Source organism: Vigna unguiculata, chromosome 7, assembly GCF_004118075.2.
Source record: "Vigna unguiculata cultivar IT97K-499-35 chromosome 7, ASM411807v1, whole genome shotgun sequence".
NCBI classification, from domain to species: domain Eukaryota; kingdom Viridiplantae; phylum Streptophyta; class Magnoliopsida; order Fabales; family Fabaceae; genus Vigna; species Vigna unguiculata.
The window spans coordinates 21,356,224-21,376,022 of NC_040285.1; the positions used below are offsets into that span (position 1 = coordinate 21,356,224).

Sequence of the window (19,799 nt, forward strand, 5' to 3'; positions counted from 1 at the left end):
TTTATTAAATATTTTTTGTTTAAGGTTAGAGAAGGTTTAAAATTAGAACGAAAATCTTAAAAGTAGAGAATAACAACATTGGTTTAAAAATTTAAAAGGTTAAAAATCACATAAAGTATTACAAATCACATAACCATTGTACTAATCAGTTATATTACTTTATATTATGTTTAGGTTCTAAAAATTAAATTTTGTCTCAAATTGGAAAAAGACAAAATTGCTTAATTAAAAAAAAATAACCAAATTGAACAAAAATGTCGAATATCATGATCCAATTGAATACAAAAAAATGACTCTGACATGTGACATAATATTAGCTTGACACATGGACATTTTTTAAGATAAAAAAATTAAAAATAATAATTAATTTAAAAAAAAAACAAAAAAAACATGAAATAACATGTGGTGACAGTCACGGTTGATACTCCGTTAAATATTTTAATGATGTTAGCAAAAGAACCAAATTGAAAAAAATTGAAGAATATTAAGATCAAATTGAAAAAAAAATATTTGAACTAAATTTAAAAAAATTGAGTAGATATTAGCACCAAATCAGTATTTAAGTCAATAATTTAATAAAATATCAATGTAAATAAATTCGTTGCACCAAATTATAAATTTAAAAAATAATTTTAATTTCATAAATTTAAATAAAAAAGTATATAAAGATAAATTTTAAACCATTATTGTATGATTAATATTTTCAATAATAATTCTATTCTTTATCACTTGAATTTAAAAAAAAAACATCTAAATACATTTTAATAATTATTATTAAATGGATAGCGGATATTCACGTATTGGATATGATATCCATATCCACTTCATCAATAAAACATACTAATTATTTGCAAACATCTATTTAAATATGTTTACTTAAAATATTTATTTAGTATCTGATCACATATATTTTATCCCAAACATACAAAATATACAATTTTCTTTCTCATCCCTACCCTCAACCACATTTGCTGCAAATATTATGAAGGAAGAAAAGACCTAAATCATGATGAATATGAAAAACAAATTAAATTTTCATAAATAGGCTTATAACAATGGACAATCTTTCGTAACTCAATATAAATAAAAACAAGTCGATCTCATACGTGGCTTAATTAATAGTCGATTACTTTAGTGGTTTTACTTTGGTAGGTGCATGATTTAACAATAGGGAAAGTTAGGTTCATATTCAACTCACAATGTCAAATTTAAAGAAGGTAATAAAACCCACGATATAACTATAATTGTTATGAATTAATGGTCGTCCATTGATTTATACAATTACTCATATGATTGATAATCATATTATTCATTACTCTTTATGATGTAATATTTTGTATTTACTATTTGATTTTATATCCTTTCTGGGTTACCATATTGTACCTATAAATAGGACTCGTCCTATCAGTAATTTGACACACATAAAAACCAGAAGTTGCTCCCTACTCTCTCATTCTCTATTCTTCCTCTCCTTTGTCTCTCTTATTACCTTTATTTTATAACACGTTATCAGCACGAGGGTTATCCAACTGAGCGTGAAGGCATATTTTTTTTTCTTTCTCCCTAAGAACAACGCTCTATATTCCTTAATCGAGGTTCTTTCTAATCTTTTTCTCATTCACAAACTTTATCTCATTTTTTTTTTTTTGTGTAATGATAATTGTTTGATTTATTTTTCTCTGTCATATTATTATTATTATTATTATTATTTGATTTTAATAATTTCATACATGAAATTTGATTATATTAATATTTTATGTGCTAGTTCTAAAACATGTCAAATCTTGCAAAGCTTGAATTTGCGGCCCTTGATATTTCGGGGGACAATTATTTATCATGGATTTTAGATGCTGAGATTCATCTAGATGCAATGGGTCTGGGTGATGCTATTAAAGAAGGAAATAAAGCATCTGAACAAGATAAAGCTAAAGCTATGATTTTCCTTCGTCGCCATCTTCATGAAGGGTTGAAAATTGAATACCTTACTATAAAAGACCCTTCTGTACTATGGAAAAATTTAAAAGAAAGATATGACCATCAAAAGACCGTGATTTTGCCAAAAGCTCGTTATGATTGGATGCATTTACGGTTGCAAGATTTTAAAACTGTAAGTGAATATAATTCTGCAATGTTTAGAATTACTTCTCAATTGACTCTATGTGGAGAAAGAATTACTGATGAAGATATGTTGGAAAAAACATTCTCAACTTTTCATGCAACTAATTTGCTTTTGCAACAACAGTATCGTGAAAAAGGTTTTCACAAATATTCTGAATTGATTTCATGCCTTCTTGTGGCTGAACAAAATAATGAGCTCTTGATGAAAAATCATGAGGCCCGACCAACTGGTTCTGCTCCATTCCCAGAAGTGAATGCAGCAACATCTGATCCATATAATCATGGACGAGGTCAAGACCATAATAATAATCGTGGTCGTAATTTTGGCCGTGGTCGTAGCCATGGTCGTGGTCGTGGTCGTGCTATTAATCATGGTCGTGGACATGGTTATAAAGGAAATTTCAAAGAGAAACTTCATCAACAGAAGTGGAACAAGAATGCGAAAAAGGAAAAAGAAAGGGGTGAAAATAATGGCAAAAAGGCTGAAAATATATGTTACCGTTGTGGTAGTAAAGGTCATTGGACCCGTGCCTGTTATACACCAAAGCATCTTGTTGAACTCTACCAAGAATCACTTAAAAAGAAGAATGTAGAAACACACTTTGCTTATGAAGATGGTGATTCTGATTATGGTCATATGGATACTACTCATCTTGATATTAGTGATTTCTTTTCTAAACCCGATGGAAGCATTGATCACCTTATTGGTGATGGGAGTGTTAGAAAATAATTTTATTTTATGATTAATTTTTAAGACAATGTTTTATATTTAATTCATGTTGCTTTTATATGTACAAGTTTTTATGTTTTTATGAATAAAATCCTCTATTTTATTTTATTTTTTTTTTCTTTCTCTCCTCTTACAAAGTAATCTCTAATATTGATATTTATGTTTATATGAAGAATGAATATTGGCATTAACACCAATGATGAGGATCTGTGCCTTGCTGATAGTGCAACAACTCATACAATTCTCAAGAGTAATAAATTTTTCTCTACTTTGGTAATGCGAGAAGTCAATGTTAGTACTATTTCTGGTACTACAAATATAATTGAAGGCTCTGGAAGAGCTACAGTACTTCTGCCAAGAGGTACAAGATTGCATATTAAAAATGCATTTTATTCTCCTAAGTCCAATAGAAACTTATTAAGTTTCAAGGATATTCGTCTAAATGGATATCATATTGAGACAAATAATGAAGGAGATGTTGAATATCTTTATATCACTCAAATTGAGTCAAATAAAAAATGTGTATTGGAGAAATTATCAGCCTTCTCTTATGGCTTGTACTACACATATATTAATGCGATTGAGACGCATGTTATTGTAAGCCAGAAGCTTACAAATAAGAATGAATTTCATGTTTGGCATGATCGGTTGGGTCATCCTGGATATATCATGATGCGAAAAATAGCTGAAAACTCATGTGGACATCCACTTAAAAGTCAAAAGCTTCTTCAGTCCAATGATTTCTCATGTACTGCATGTTCGCAGGGAAAATTGATAATAAGACCATCACCAGAAAAAATTAGAAATGAGTCAATCTCATTTTTAGAACGAATACAAGGTGATATTTGTGGTCCAATACACCCACCATGTGGATCATTTAGATATTTCATGGTATTAATTGATGCGTCCACTAGATGGTCACATATTTGTTTACTATCAACTCGAAATCAAGCATTTGCTAAGTTATTAGCACAATTGATCAAGTTAAGAGCCCACTTCCCAGATTATCCAATTAAGAAAATTCGTCTTGATAATGCTGGTGAATTTACATCTCATGCTTTTAATGAGTATTGTATGTCAATTGGAATTGAAGTTGAACATCCAGTAGCACATGTTCATACTCAAAATGGACTTGCAGAATCATTGATAAAACGTCTAAAATTGATTGCACGACCTTTACTTATGAAAGCTAATCTTCCAATGACTACTTGGGGATATGCAATTCTGCATGCTGCAGTATTGATTCGCATCAGACCAACAAGTTATCACAAATACTCTCCTTTACAGTTGGTTTTTGGTCAACAACCAAATATTTCTCATTTAAGAATTTTTGGGTGTGCTGTATATGTCCCAATTTCCCCACCAAAAAGGACTATGATGGGTCCTCAAAGACGTTTGGGAATATATGTTGGATATGATTCTCCATCGATAATAAAATATCTTGAACCATCAACAGGTGACTTATTTACAGCTCGATTTGCTATAGTCATTTTGATGAATCAATTTTTCCAACGTTAGGGGGAGAAAGAAAGAAACTGGAAAAAGATATTGGTTGGAATGAATTATCATTATCTCATCTTGATCCTCGTACAAAAGAGTGTGAACTAGAAGTTCAACGGATAATTCATTTACAAAAATTGGCCAACCAATTACCAGATGCTTTTACTGACACAAAAAGGGTAACTAAGTCGCATATACCCGCTGCTAATACTCCAATCAGAATTGATATTCCTGTTGGACAATCTAATATAGCAAATGAATCTCAAACACGCCTAAAGCGTGGTAGGCTTTGGGTTCCAAAGATAAAAATCCTCGTGTGAGAAAAAGGGAAAAAAGGCAAGATGGCCTAATCGAGGGGGTAAAAGTCCCAAAAGATTCTTTTAACATAATCAATGATTCGGTTCCAGAAGAACCTCAGGTACCTGAAATTGTTGAAAATGATGAGATCTCAATAAATTATGTCATGAATCATAAAATATAGAATCGAAATAAAGTCAATATTGACGAGGTTTTTGCATATAATGTAGCAAAGGATGTCATAAGTGACAATGATGATCAAGAACCAATGACAATTGAAGATTGTCGGCAAAGAAATGATTGGCCAAAATGGAAAGATGCAATCCAAGCAGAATTAGATTCGCTTGCTAAACGAAAGGTTTTTGGACCTGTAGTTCGCACACCTGAGGGTGTAAAACCTATTGGGTACAGATGGGTTTTTGTACAAAAACGAAATGAGAATGGTGAAATTGTTAGATACAAAGCACGGTTAGTTGCTCAAGGTTTTTCACAAAGACCTGGTATTGATTTTGAGGAGACATATTCTCCAGTATTGGATGCAACAACATTTAGATATTTAATTAGCCTTGTTGCACAAGAAGGTTTGAATCTGCACCTCATGGATGTTGTTACAGCCTATTTGTATGGCTCTTTGGAAAATGATATTTATATGAAACTCCCTGAAGGATTTAATGTGCCCAACAAAGCAAATTCTAAAAAGGATTATTCAATAAAATTGAATAAGTCCCTTTATGGATTGAAACAATCAGGACGTATGTGGTATAACCGTCTAAGTGAGTACTTATTAAAGGAAGGGTATAAAAATGACCCTATTTGTCCTTGTATTTATATGAAAAGATCCGAGAATGAATTTGCCATAATTGCTGTTTATGTAGATGACATAAACATAGTTGGAACTCCTAATGAGCTCACAAAGGCAATTGATTGTTTAAAGAAAGAATTTGAGATGAAGGATCTTGGAAGGACAAAGTTTTGTTTGGGATTACAAATTGAGTATTTAAACAAAGGTGTTCTTGTACATCAAGAAGCTTATATAACGAAAGTTCTTAAAAAGTTCTATATGGACAAATCACATTCACTATGCACTCCAATGGTGGTGAGGTCATTAGATGTTGATAAAGACCCTTTTAGACCTCAAGAAAAAGATGAAGAACTACTTGGTCCTGAAGTACCATATCTTAGTGCTATAGGAGCACTAATGTATCTTGCTAATTATACTCGACCCGATATAGCATTTGCTGTAAATTTGTTAGCAAGATATAGTTCTTCACCAACAAGAAGACATTGGAATGGAGTAAAACAAATACTCCGTTACCTTAAAGGCACTATGAATATGGGCTTGTTTTACCCAAATGATTCAAAATTAGATCTAATGGGTTATGCAGATGCAGGTTATTTATCAGATCCTCATAATGGTCGATCACAAACAGGATATTTGTTCACATGTGGTGGCACAGCGATTTCATGGCGATCTGTGAAACAAACAATAACAGCAACATCGTCAAATCATGCAGAAATTTTAGCATTACATGAGGCAAGTCGTGAATGCGTTTGGTTAAGGTCTATAATTCAACATGTGCGACAAACTTGTGGTTTATCCTTGGGAAAAATGAAACCAACAACGATATATGAAGACAATAGTGCATGCATTGCTCAATTGAAAGAAGGATATATTAAAGGAGACAGAACAAAACATATTCTTCCAAAATTCTTTTTCACTCATGATCTTCAAAGAAATGGTGATGTAGAGATCCAAAAGATTCGCTCATGTGAAAATCTAGCAGATTTATTTACAAAGTCTTTGCCAAGGAGAACTTTTGAGCAATTGGTTCATAGGATTGGACTCCGCCATCTTAATGATGTAAGTTTACATGAGGGGGAGAAATTAGAAGATGCAAAGAACAATATTATATAGAATGATGTACTCTTTTTCCTTCACTAGGTTTTTATCCCAAAGGGTTTTTCCTAGTAAGGTTTTAACGAGGCACATTCTTTTATCAATGGACACCCAAGGGGGAGTGTTATGAATTAATGGTCGTCCATTGATTTATACAATTACTCATATGATTGATAATCATATTATTCATTACTCTTTATGATGTAATATTTTGTATTTACTATTTGATTTTATATCCTTTCTGGGTTACCATATTGTACCTATAAATAGGACTCGTCCTATCAGTAATTTGACACACATAAAAACCAGAAGTTGCTCCCTACTCTCTCATTCTCTATTCTTCCTCTCCTTTGTCTCTCTTATTACCTTTATTTTATAACAATAATAAATATTTTTTCTAGTTTTCTATTTTAGTCACAACTAATTGTTTTAATAGATTTTTTATTTTATTTTACTTTTTAGTCAAAGTTAGTAAAACCGATAATTGATATTTGTAATCTTTTTATTGATAGTTAACCAAGTTTACACTAGATGTTAATTCTAATTATTTATGTTAACATCTATTAATGTTAATTTTATGATATTGATAATTGATGTTTTTTTCTAATTTTTTTATTAATATCAGCTAAATAATTATTTCTATGCAATATTGATTGAAAAAACAATATTTTTATTTATATTAAAAAATAATAATCTTTATTGATATCAATAAAAAGATAATTATATCAAATATTAATTAAGGAAATCTAATTTACATATAAAAAATAGTTTATCCAATAATAAAACCCTAACTTATATCAAATATAAACAATAGTAATTAAAAAAAGTTATAATAATTTCAATAATAAAATAACATCTTTTAGAAGAAAATTTTGATTAATATCAATAATGAATAGTCATTCTAACAATAATTCCATTTTAGTCAAGTTAATATTAGAACCAAAGTTGAACTAAAATTTTGGATCTAAATCATATATTATTAATTTATTTAATTTTTTAGAAATAAATTACTTTTTTCTTTTAAACTCAATATATTACGAGATGCATATATTTATGTAAAGTTTAATCAAATTATGATTCTCATACTTTTTAATTGAATCCTTATTAAAAAAATGTTTATTGTCTGTTGAATAAGATGAAGAGAGAGAAACTAGGAGATTTTAGTGGCAGCAAAGGTAACACAATTATACTTGATTTTGGTGCTACTTCGTGGTACCACCTTTTTGTTTCTTTGGTTAGAACCAAGAAATATGTAGTAGCCTATAGTGGACTTACAATAATTAGGAATCAAGCCCCTAGTCTGCATCAGTTGATGAAACTGAGGATTCTGCATGTACTCACAAACTTTATTAACTCAGTATCCGATATCTAGCTCATGAAGGTGGGGTAATGAAGGGAGTTGGATGAGGTTTAGCGTCAACCATTTGTGCATTGTGTAGAATTTGGTTGATTTATTTAGTTTGAGTAAGCTGAAGAGCACCATCAAAAGACCAAGTTGCTTCAAAGACCTAAAATATAGAGAATTAAACCCCGTGATCTTTGAAATAAAAAGTTTGATTGTGAGTGGTAATGAGATTCTAAATAGTATGTTTGGAAGAGTTTGTAACAAGAATATCATCTACGTAAATTAACACAAATAAAACGGAATTATCAATAAATTGAGTGAAGAGATAATGATTACTAATAGTGGCAGAGAAAGCTAGTTTAACCATGGTGTTGTTGAGTTTTTGATAGTAGATACTTGCTTGAGACTGTAGATCACTTTATAGAGACAACAAACATGATTTGTATTAGTAGAGAAACTGGGAGGTTGTTCCATGAAATCTTGTTCAGTAATAGAAAGAACTATTAGCACAAACAACAACCTTGTTGCAAGGATTTGATAAAGCAAAGTGTACGAGATCACATGTAGTTGATGAAGATTGATGAAGATCCATTTATGATCATGTTTCTGTTGTGTTAAATCTGGAAATAAAGTGAAGATTATGAAGTTTACATCTTGTATTATATTCGTAGGCTATATGACAAAGGTTAGATGTATTTTTAATCTTAGTGTGTCCTTTTCAATCTATTAAAAGTGAGTTTTAATAAGTTAAAAGACTTATTGTATACAGTTTTTTGTATGAATGTATTCAATTAATTGAATTATTTTTTAATCAACTGATTTCACTTAAGTCAAGTGAAATCAACAAATTAACCTGTTGAATTCACTTAAGACCAAACTATATAAGCTAGTTTTCAGAGAGATGAGACACAATTTAGAGTTTTTAAGCGTGAAAAATAATCATTCATCTCTAGAAAACTCTTTCTTTCTCTGAATCACACAGTTGCAAGTGGTTGTTTGAAGATTTTGGTTTATCTTGGAGGCATTTTGGCTTGGTTGGAGCTTGAAGAACTCGATTTTGGTTGGTTAGGAAGAGTCACCATCAGGTTTTGTAATTCTTGTGCCTCTTATTGTGTTTTAGTGTGTTTCTATTGTTCAAAAGTGTAATGTTGGTGTGAGTTTTGTAAAACTTTTGATAATAGTGGAAACCAGACTTAGATTGTCTTGGTAAATTTGATGTAGTTTTGTGATTGAGTGTACCAGTATAAAAAACAATCGTGCAATTTTATTTCTCTCATCTTAATCAACCTTAAAATCTCAAGAAAATCAAGCAAATCAATCTTTGTTTAGTTTGCATGTGTTTTTTTTTGTTATCTGGAAGTGTTATCTAGTTAGATATATTGATTGGAACGTTTCTTGATTAAGAAAGCATCTTGTTTGAGTGAGATTCGTGAATTCTGCATTTTGCATCATTTCTTAGTATTTTAACCTATTGATTTCATATTTTAATCTGTTGATTCATAATGTATGAACATATTAACCTATTGATTTTATTTTTATATAGTCAATTCAACCGACCCCGTCCCCTCCCTTCTTGGCTTAAACTACCATTTCATTACTCACAAGAACAACATGTATCATTTAGGCTTCACCACGAGGCTAAAAGTTTCAAAATAATCAATGACTTTAATTTGACTATATCCACAAGCCCCTAAACGAGCCTTTCTCCGTTAGAGAACCATCTTTATGAAATTTATTCTTGAAATCCCATTTGCATCCAATTATGTGAGAATGAGGAGGAGGATCAATAAGGTGCGACATGTTGTTGGTAAGCAAAGCATTATATTTGAGTTGTGTAGCATCGTTTTGTTCGGGAGTGGCGAGAGCATCATTAACAGTGGATGGAAAAATATCTACAAGAACATAGGTCCACATTTTAGGTTTTGAAATTTTAGATTTTGCACGTGTTTTCATAGGGTGAACATTTTGAAGGGAATTTATAGATGAAGAAGATATAGGGACATGAATAGTAGATAAAGGTTGAGGTATATTAGAATGTGTAGTAGTAGGGAGAGGGATGATGGATGAGGATTCATGTATATGAAAGGGAGAAGAAGTGGGATGGGTAGAAGGAGTGGTAGTAGGTATATTAGAGGTTGAAGAAGTATAATGTGAAATATCTGGATTAGATAAAGGGGGAAGAATCAAAAGAGGAGAAAAGATGGAGGTAGATGTCTTAGTGGATGGTGAATGCTGCTTAAACGAATTAGGATTGTGTTTCTAAGAAAAAATTTGTTCATTAAAGAGAACATTCCTAGAAATATATATTTTTTTAGATGGGTGCAAACAAACATATCCCTTATGTAACATCCCGCCAAGATATTACTGATTTATAAATAAATAAATGAAATAAATAACATAGCGCGTTTAATAATACCTCATTTTCCCAAAACGCGGGAAAATTTAAAACTTTATTAAATGAGCGGATAAAGTTTACAACTTCCATTACAAAACCAAAACCTCAATATTATCAAGTCACCCATCAGGGTTTACAAATGTTTTCAAAAATAATAGATAAACATAAGAGTTCCCCAAGTTGAACCCCTCTCCGCGACTAAGCTACACCAGAGCCACCTGCATCATCAACATCTGCTCCCGTGTACCGCGTACACGATCATCGCCACACACAATCAGATAGGGTGAGCTTATCAGATAAATCATATATATATACAATGCTATAAACATATATATAAACATGCATACATATCACAACACTTAACTTAACTTCCACATTGCCCTATATTTTTATTCTTGCAATCCGACCCCCAATCAGTTTATTCGTGTTCTACATCGTCTAATGATTACTTCAAGGTGACTTGCTGCCATACCTATCGGCCACAACCGATAGAGCACGTGCGGGAAAAACATGCTACAGATCATACACTGCAACGCCAAGTAGAGTTCCCGTATACGAACACAGTCCGTATCGTCCCAAGACTACCAAACTCGTCAGCCAACAACTGAGGAGGGCAATCTCTCTGGACCCATCCGTACTGGCCACAACCAGCACACTCACACCAGCAACACTCGCCAACCCGAGCCACAACTCAAGGGTTCCTCGTGTTCATCCGCCATCTCGAGCCACAACTCAAGAGATGCTATTCCGAGCCACAACTCAAGGAATATCACGTGCTTAACCCCTATCCTGAGCCACAACTCAAGGGATACGTTCCGAGCCACAACTCAAGGAACACCAGCAATCTCACCCTTAAAGCATTACTAGACGCACCGTAGATCACAAATTCATAAATAAAACTCAAAGCTGCAGCAGTATAAATCGCTTGGCGGGTGACACGTGCCGCCAAGCACTGCCAGCTCCCAGATCGCCTGGCGGGTGTCGCGTACCGCCAGGCGCCAAGTGCGTCAAAACACGTAACCTCAGTCGCAACCGCCTGGCGGGTCAATCACTACCGCCTGGCGCCGACGCTTCCGTTCCCCACTGTCACTGCTCCGTCCGCCTGGCGGAATTTACCTCTCTGCCAGGCACCACTCATTCCAGTGGTCCTCTGTATTGATGACTATCGCCTGGCGGTCTCAACCCTGCCGCCAGGCGCCATACCAGTAGCTGCACAGCACGAGTTCCAACCAGTCAAACCAGACTATATGACTCAATTTCCCCAAACCTCACCCTATAATTTCTCTCCAATCCTTTTCCACATATCCTCAAAACAAACTAAAATGTCACCAAGGCTAATATAATTCACCATTACAACTTACCATCCTTGTCCTAAATCTCTACTTGAGAGTACCAATTACCCCTAAGCTTTCACAATTGATGAAGGATTGACCCCAACCAAGGATGAAGGCACATGCTTAAGAAGACTAAGCATGTTTAGAAAGGAAGTTCACTAATCCTTCATCCCTTTTCATTTGTGTTTATTATTTTTGATTCCCAAAGTTGACTTAGTTGAATCAACTTTAGTTGACTTGTTGACCTTTGACTAGGTTTGACTTGACTTAAGCCAACATGCTAATCTATGTTTATTTGCTTTGTAGGTTAATTAGGAGTAAGAAAGCAATGCTAGGTGGCGCATGGTGATTGGGGAGCATAAATGATGTGGAAGAGAGAGTAAAGCAAAGGCATAAAGCATAAAGTAAAAGGCATGAAGCAAGTGTACCTATGTACCTTTGGTCTCCTTTGTTTTTAGCACACTTTGACCACTTTTTGGAGACATATGAGACACATTCTTTGTCTCCTTTTGTGCTAGAACGAAATTAGCCTTGCACACACCATAGTTAGCTCTTTTGTCTCTCATTTTTGTAACCTTATTTGACCTAGTTACTAGAAGCTAGGGTTAGGTTTTTGTAGAGACATCCTTAGGTATCTTTAATTTGCTTAGAGACCCCTAAACTCTTCTATATAAGGGGTGCTCCTAGACATGTAAAAGGGTTGAAGATTTTGAAGTAAAAACGCTCTTGTGTCTCAACCATTTGTGAGAGTTTCCTCCCTAGGGAGTGAATACTTTTAAGCTTTATCTTGCATAGCAAGTGGCGGCACACATCCACTCATCTTCAAGGTTGCCATGGCTTCTAGCCTAGCCTTGTAGTGGCGTGCTTCTCACATTTTTACCATTTCTTTCCTTTCCATTTTATGTTTTCTTCTTCCTTTAATTGTTCTTGGTTTTCTATGGTTTATGTGCTTTCCATTTCCTTTTTGTTTTGAATCAATCCATCATCTTCTTCTCTTGAGCTTTGTGAAAGGAACCTTCACATCTAGATAGCTTGCTATCTTAATGTCCAGTGGGGATTTCACTTAGCTTTCTTAATCAACTCACACCATATTCAATAATCTTAAAAAAGGAACAAGTTAATCCTTCATCATTTGGTATCTAGAGCCTAGGTTATCTTGAATATGGTGTTTTTCATGTGCTAACCTTGTCTTGTTGTAGCTATCTTTGTATGGTTCAAATCTACTTCCATTGTACAGAAAAACAATGCTGGTAGAAACTGTTCACGATTTTAAAAGATTAAACTGCACTTGCTCAGTGATCCAAAAATTACGTTCTTGATGTCAAAAGAAAGCTCTGTTAGTCTAGTTTCTAACAAAAAAAGAACCAATGCATTTGGAGTTTTGTGGAGAGAGTTATGATTGAAATAGTGAGCAAAGGTCAGAGCTGCCGAGATCACCGCGAATCAACGTTTTTCAGGTTATGTTGGGCAGTTTTGGCTACTGTTTTTGTTACTCTTCTTACTCCTAAATGTGGTTGAATAACATGTCTTTGGATGCTTAGTCTTTGAGCCTTAAATCCATGAGTTTAAATGCATGATAGCTACATGTTTGTGTCTTTGTGTATGTCATGTTGAGTCTTTAAATGTGTCTAACTTTTGCTTGAGTCATGTCATATTGTTCTTTGAGTTTTCTTATTCTTGTTTCTAAGTATTTGAGCTATTGCATGAGATCTATGTCTTTTGTTGTAGCATGCTCCTTGAAATTGATTTTGACCTAATTTTTAAGGAACTAAGTGTTCAAGACACCCTAAAATATCCTTCTCATCATCTTAAGTACCTAGTTTTGAAAAGAAAAATTATTTTCATGACCAAAAACAGTTTGGCCGAGAGCTAATGTGTTGCTTGGTGAATCCATTTGGCCATTTTTACTAGGTGTTATGCTACCAAATTTTATACTTGGATTTTGGGTGATATTGACAAATTAGTTCCATGCTTTAACTTGGTTATGATCTTTCTTGGTGTATGCATAAATTGAGGTATAATCTTGGCTTGTTTCAAATGCTTTCCATAGAGTCTTTAAAAGTGTTTTTCATTGCTTTAGTCTTGTTCAAGTTTTGTCTTTAAAACAAAATTTCCTTAGAAGTTAAACTTTCTTGTTTTTGTGCTTTTCTTGCTTGTCACTAGGTGTTCTTTGTTGTGTCTTAGTAGTTTTCTTTTCTTGAAACTCTTGGGATGTTGTGGCCGAATCACTTGTCTTGCATTTGAAAGGTTTTGAACAAGTTTTTAAAAGTGTTTGCTTCACTCCTTTGGTGGATTTTGAGTGCTAGCCTTGCCTTGTTACTTTGGGAGAGTGATCTAAACACTTGGGTTGCAATTTTGGGTTGGATTTGGTCTCGGTTTTCATGTTTTCTAACCTCTAATCCATTTATTTTGTCTCAGATTTGAGTGTTTTTGTTGTAGGAATCATGGCAAGTTCATCAAATGCACCTACTCCAAACAAAAATAATACATTGATGAGATTGCTTCGGGATTTGGAGTTGTCTAGGAAGGAGTCCTTTGAACAATTGAGAAAAGACAAGGAGCAAAGTGACATAAGAATCCAAGAGCACATTAAAAGGCTTGAAGCTAAAGAGCAAGAAAGAGAGGCTAGGAAAAGAGGGCATTCTAGGCGCAACCCATCACAAGAGATGGAAACTCCAAAGATTCCTAAGTTCTATGGAGGAAGTGATCCCAAAGTCTTCCTTGATTGGGAAGCTAAAGTTGATCAAATTTTCAATGAAAATGATGTAAAGGATCAAACACAAGTTGATCTAGTAGTTTTAGGATTTTTGGAGTATGCCAATACTTGGTGGCATAAAGTTTGTAAGAATTATGACCAAGGGCCACCCGCGGCTTCTTGGATGGACATTAAAACTCTTATGCGCGCTAGATTTGTTCCTCCCTCCTATAGGAAGGAACTTCTTTTGAAGCTTCAAAGGCTTCACCAAGGTTCTATGAGTGTGAGTGAGTACTTTAAAGAATTAGAGTCTCAAATGCGTAGGGTTGAAATAAAAAAGACTAACAAAGAGAAAATAAAAAGATTTGTGAGTGGTCTTAGGAGAGACATACAAGACCAAGTAGAGTTGTATGAGTACTCCACTCTTGAAAATGTTTTCACACTTGCCCTTGGGATTGAAATTCAATTGAAAAGAAAAAGAAGGGCAAGGAAGAGTTACTCACCCAACCACTACTTTAGTCACTCATGGAAGGGAAAGGATAAAAAGAAACATGATAAGTTCCCTTCTAACTTTCATCAAGAACCACCAAGTAAAAGTAAGTCTCCAAGTGATCACATTCACCATTCCACTTCTTCAAGATCAAGTTCCATTAAATGTTTTAAATGTTTGGGTTATAATCACATTGCTTTAAATTGCCCAACCAAGAGGACCATGATCTTAAAGAAGAGTAATGATGTTGAAAGTGAACACTCATCTCCCCATTCTCTTTCAAAAGAATCTTCTTCCTCTAGTAAAACTAAAATTTTTGAGAAAGACCCTATGTTATTAAGGCGCATGATAGGTCAAGATCAAAGTGAGCTTGAACCAACTCAAAGAGAAAACATTTTTCAATCTAGCACCAATGGGTTTGCTCTCTAATTATTGATGGAGGAAGTAGTACCAATGTAGCTAGCACAAGGTTGGTGGAAAAGCTTAGCTTAGAGACCATTCCTCATGCTAAGCCCTACAAGCTTGCTTGGATAAGTAAAGAGGGAGAAATAAATGTCAATAAACAAGTCCTAATTAACTTCTCTATAGGAAGCTACAAAGATGAGGTGCTATGTGATGTTGTTCCCATGGAAGTCACACATATCTTACTAGGTAGGCCATGGCAATTTGATAAACAAACTTTACATGATGGCTATACCAACCAATACATTTTCTTCAAAAATGGGAAAAAGACAACTTTACTACCTCTATCACCTCAAGAAGTTAATAAGGATAGAAATATAATAAGAAAAGATAAAGAAGAAAAAGAAAAGGGGCAAGCTTTCACCAAGGTTTTACTTGCCTACAAAAAAATTCTTCCAAAGCAAGATGTGCATCACTCTTCCTTCTCTTCCCAAGCCAAAAAGGAAAGCCCAAAGCATAAGCAAGAGAGGAAGAGTAGTCTAGAAAATAAAGATGGCCTAACCAAAGCTAGGGGTAATACCCTTAGAAAGGATGGAACAAAAGCTCATAAAAGGGAGGTGCAAATCCTCCCCCAAATCAAGTCAACTTCCATCCACAAAGGCTTCAAGAATTTGTGGTCAAATTCTCTCCAAGAAGGGGAGGATGATGAAGGATTGACCCCAACCAAGGATGAAGGCACATGCTTAAGAAGACTAAGCATGTTTAGAAAGGAAGTTCATTAATCCTTCATCCCTTTTTCATTTGTGTTTATTATTTTTGATTCCCAAAGTTGACTTAGTTGAATCAACTTTAGTTGACTTGTTGACCTTTGACTAGGTTTGACTTGACTTAAGCCAACATGCTAATCTATGTTTATTTGCTTTGTAGGTTAATTAGGAGTAAGAAAGCAATGCTAGGTGGCGCATGGTGATTGGGGAGCATAAATGATGTGGAAGAGAGAGTAAAGCAAAGGCATAAAGCATAAAGTAAAAGGCATGAAGCAAGTGTACCTATGTACCTTTGGTCTCCTTTGTTTTTAGCACACTTTGACCACTTTTTGGAGACATATGAGACACATTCTTTGTCTCCTTTTGTGCTAGAACGAAATTAGCCTTGCACACACCATAGTTAGCTCTTTTGTCTCTCATTTTTGTAACCTTATTTGACCTAGTTACTAGAAGCTAGGGTTAGGTTTTTGTAGAGACATCCTTAGGTATCTTTAATTTGCTTAGAGACCCCTAAACTCTTCTATATAAGGGGTGCTCCTAGACATGTAAAAGGGTTGAAGATTTTGAAGTAAAAACACTCTTGTGTCTCAACCATTTGTGAGAGTTTCCTCCCTAGGGAGTGAATACTTTTAAGCCTTATCTTGCATAGCAAGTGGCGGCACACATCCACTCATCTTCAAGGTTGCCATGGCTTCTAGCCTAACCTTGTAGTGGCGTGCTTCTCACATTTTTACCATTTCTTTCCTTTCCATTTTATGTTTTCTTCTTCCTTTAATTGTTCTTGGTTTTCTATGGTTTATGTGCTTTCCATTTCCTTTTTGTTTTGAATCAATCCATCATCTTCTTCTCTTGAGCTTTGTGAAAGGAACCTTCACATCTAGATAGCTTGCTATCTTAATGTCCAGTGGGGATTTCACTTAGCTTTCTTAATCAACTCACACCATATTCAATAATCTTAAAAAAGGAACAAGTTAATCCTTCATCAACAATTCAACTTGTCGCACATAGAACAGAATTCTAACTTATTTAACTCAAAATCACCTATTACCATCACACCAATTTTAACTCATATCACGATCTAATTTACTTTGGTTCTCTGTTATTCTCATGTACTCCTTTTCACATAACCTACCCACCATCTAGGTAAATTTCATTTCATAAAAACTCTCCATCCCCAGTGACTCCAATTGTCTTCTAACTGAACTCATTATCATACAAAACTTCCTTTAACCTTCAGCTCCCCCCCTTCAACCAGGAAAACGCCACTCCTGCACTACCATCGCCGTCGCCTGGCGGCAAGTTTCATGCCGCCAGGCGGTGCATCAGATCTGGAAATTTCCAGATTTCTGCAATACACCATTCGGACTCCAGACCACACTCTGTCCTCACAATCTCACATATATAAAGCCTTTTATCTGACTGTACCTACTCCATAAATTTTCCTTTCAGAATTTTCACTCACCCGCACTTCACAGTACCAAATTTTCCCAATCTTTCAACCTTAATACCTAGTTGTACTGTTCTATTCGATTAAACTTTTATATCACAGCATTCAACAAGAATTTCGACATCCAATCATTCTCTATGACTTATCCTAGAGTTTTCCCCGTTTGGAAATCACCCAGAACCCCCAAAATTATGAAATTCGAGACCTAACGCTTGCGTCGCCTGGCGGATGGATCAACACTGCCAGGCTCTTCATCCCAAAACCCAGAAAATGATAGGAACGCCATACGTCGCCTGGCGGCCGGGATTGTGCCGCCAGGTGGTTTCCCTTCCAGAACCCCAAAACCAGCTTACACAGATGAGTCGCCTGGCGGTGGTTCATCACCCGCCAGGCGATTTCTGGAAATTTTCCAGAAATGCAAAAATTCATGAACACATCAGCAGATAGACATTCAATTTAACATACATCACATATTATCATTATTTAAAATAAAACAACGGAGTCCAGCTCCCCTAACCTGGTTCTCATTCGCTTAAGCTTGACAATTTGTAAGATTCCCCCTTGATCACCCACCTTCCTTGCTTCCTCACTATTCGGCAACGCAAAATCACACCAGAACCTCTCACACTCTCTCAGATTTTCGCTCTCTCTTTAGGTATAGTTTCCCAGCTTATCAAACCTTAGTCCTTAACCTAATTTTCCTTTTTAAAGTGTGCCTAAACTAAGTGATTAATTACCAAAACGAAAATGGCATTGAATAAGACATAATGTGCCATTCAATCCCTCCCTATGGCTGCCCTTCCAGTCTCCTTTGGCTGCCCACTCACTTAGGTTTCCTTCCCACCTTTCCATATTCACGTCAAAACCAAAAATGCCAAAAATATAAAGTTTAATGTAAGTTCTCCAAGGCTTGAACCCATAACCATGCAATTGCCAAATCAATATCAAACCATCATGCCAATTCATATTTCATGCTAGAAATCACAATTCAATTATCATAATATAGAAGAACCTGTTTTCATAGATTTAAATAATAAAACCATAATCATCAAAAGTTAGCATACATAGGACTCGAACCCAAGTCCTTTTGCACAATCAAAGTGCTCTCTACCACATGAGCTAGCACTTTTCCACATTATACCAACCATAATTAATATTATAATTATTTCTCCTCCCGTATTTATTAATTAATTAATTATTTAATTAATTAAATTCTACGGGTCTTACAATACTCCTCCCTTTTAAAATTTTTCGTCCTCGAAAAAGAGAACTTACCAGTGAAGAGATGAGGATAGGACCGCCTCATGACATCATCCATCTCCCATGTCATTTCTTGAGTTGCCTCATCCCATAGGACTTTCACGGTTTTGATTTCCTTCCCTCTGAGCTGTTTTGTTTGAGAATCCAAGATTCTTACTGGTCCGGCTCCAATGGTTAAGTCCTCCCGTATCTGCACATCGTCATCCTCCAGGACATGTGTAGGATCAGCTATGTATTTTCTCAACTGTGACACATGGAAAACATTATGCAAGTTTCCCAAGTGTGGTGGCAATGCCATCTCGTACGCTGCAGGACCAATCCTCCTCATGATCTGATATGGTCTGATGAATCGAGGTGTCAGCTTCCCCGATTTAAGTGCCCTGCCAATACCTGCAGTAGGGGTAACTCTGAGAAATACGTGGTCCCGTGCTTCAAACTCAAGCGGCCTCCTCCTCTTGTCCGCGTACGACTTCTGCCTGCTCTGAGTCACGCGCATCCGATCCTGAATCACCCTCACCTTCTCGGTGGTCTGCTGTAAGAATTCTGGTCCAAGAACCACTGCCTCGCCATCCTGCTGCCAACACAATGGCGTCCTACATCTCCTACAATACAGGGCCTCGTAGGGAGCCATTCCAATACTAGTATGATAACTGTTATTATACGTGAATTCTACCAATGGCAACACATCACTCCATGTACCCAGATGGTGTAAAACACATGTTCTCAACAGGTCCTCCAATGATTGTATAGTCCGCTCAGACTGTCCATCCGTCTGAGGATGGTAGGCGGAGCTCATCCTAAGCTGAGTACCCAAAGCGTTCTGCAACGACTGCCAGAACCTCGATGTGAACCTCGGGTCTCTGTCTGACACAATACTCGTCGGTACTCCATGTAATCTGACAATCTCTCGCACATACAAATCCGCCAGCCTATCCATATTCATCTTCTGATTAATCGGCAGAAAATGAGCACACTTCGTCAACATGTCTACTATCACCCATATTGAGTCGTGCACTCTCACTGATCTCGGCTGGTGAGTGATGAAATCCATGGAAATGCTGTCCCATTTCCACTGTGGAATGTCCAGGGGTTCTAACATACCACCCGGTCGCTGATGTTCTA

The 19,799-nt window shown here is 35.3% G+C and overlaps 1 protein-coding gene across 1 annotated transcript; it reads left to right on the top strand.

Moving 5' to 3' along the window:
• Positions 1–1,774: 1,774 nt before the first annotated feature.
• LOC114191285 lies at positions 1,775–17,626 on the top strand. Its single transcript, XM_028080455.1, has 2 exons — positions 1,775–2,255; positions 17,520–17,626. The coding sequence occupies exons 1-2, from the start codon at positions 1,775–1,777 to the stop codon at positions 17,624–17,626; spliced, it is 588 nt and encodes a 195-aa protein (XP_027936256.1).
• The last annotated feature ends 2,173 nt before the right edge of the window (positions 17,627–19,799 follow it).

Bases quoted from the DNA above. Each gene is read 5' to 3' on its own strand.
- LOC114191285 (XM_028080455.1), top strand. From the start codon at position 1,775: ATGTCAAATCTTGCAAAGCTTGAATTTGCGGCCCTTGATATTTCGGGG. The intron at 2,256-17,519 runs GTTTTCACAAAT...TTTATATCACAG, and splicing joins ACAACAGTATCGTGAAAAAG to CATTCAACAAGAATTTCGAC.